Below are 638 nucleotides of genomic sequence, written 5' to 3' on the forward strand. Positions count from 1 at the left end.
ATCATTTGTTTCAAGTGTTACAGTTGCTGCTAAAAATGTCGGCACATTGCACATCTTTCCTCACGGACGAGAAATACAACGATTACGTTTGTTCCTTCGCAGGTAAGTCATTTCCACTGAAACGAATGATTTTTTTCAGCTGAGCAACGATTGCACTTTTCTATTTTGTTCCAGAATATGGTCAGTCCTTCTTGGCTCACCCGCATGTTTGGGTTCGATTAGCAGCCACACAATTAGTTGGCTTTATCTTGGCAGCTCTTGACGTCGACAGAGTCGTGAAACTTTTAAATAATCCGGAGAATGACGACTCGCAAACGGGTTACATGTATTCGAAGCCCGTTGATACTTTAAGGAGCTTGACTCTGGATTTGGTGGCGCAAATCCATCCTGACATGACATTCGAACAGTTAGCGGATCAAGTTGTAAAAAATTTGATCTTCATCGCGAAAATGCTCAAGTCGATCAATAAATTGGATGTTGGAAATAACGAACAAAATGACGAAAGCAACAGGAAAATAAATAATAATTTGTCTCTTCCTTGGCTAGTCAGGAAATTGAGAAGAGCTGTCAATGTAGAAATAACACAAGCTCCCAAATCAACGTCTGTGGTGAGAGCATATTAATTTTACACACACACA

The 638-nt window shown here is 40.1% G+C and overlaps 1 protein-coding gene across 1 annotated transcript; it reads left to right on the forward strand.

Annotated features, from left to right (window-relative positions):
• Positions 1-6: 6 nt before the first annotated feature.
• On the forward strand, positions 7-608 carry LOC106751493 (small subunit processome component 20 homolog; the record flags this gene model as incomplete). The annotated part of the gene is made up of 2 exons (XM_014632390.1): positions 7-102; positions 175-608. Coding segments are annotated over exons 1-2 (501 nt in total), but the record flags the coding sequence as incomplete, so codon positions are not given.
• Positions 609-638: the final 30 nt, after the last annotated feature.

This window comes from Dinoponera quadriceps, unplaced genomic scaffold (genome assembly GCF_001313825.1).
Source record: "Dinoponera quadriceps isolate SergipeBrazil2010 unplaced genomic scaffold, ASM131382v1 C3868561, whole genome shotgun sequence".
Classification (NCBI taxonomy): domain Eukaryota; kingdom Metazoa; phylum Arthropoda; class Insecta; order Hymenoptera; family Formicidae; genus Dinoponera; species Dinoponera quadriceps.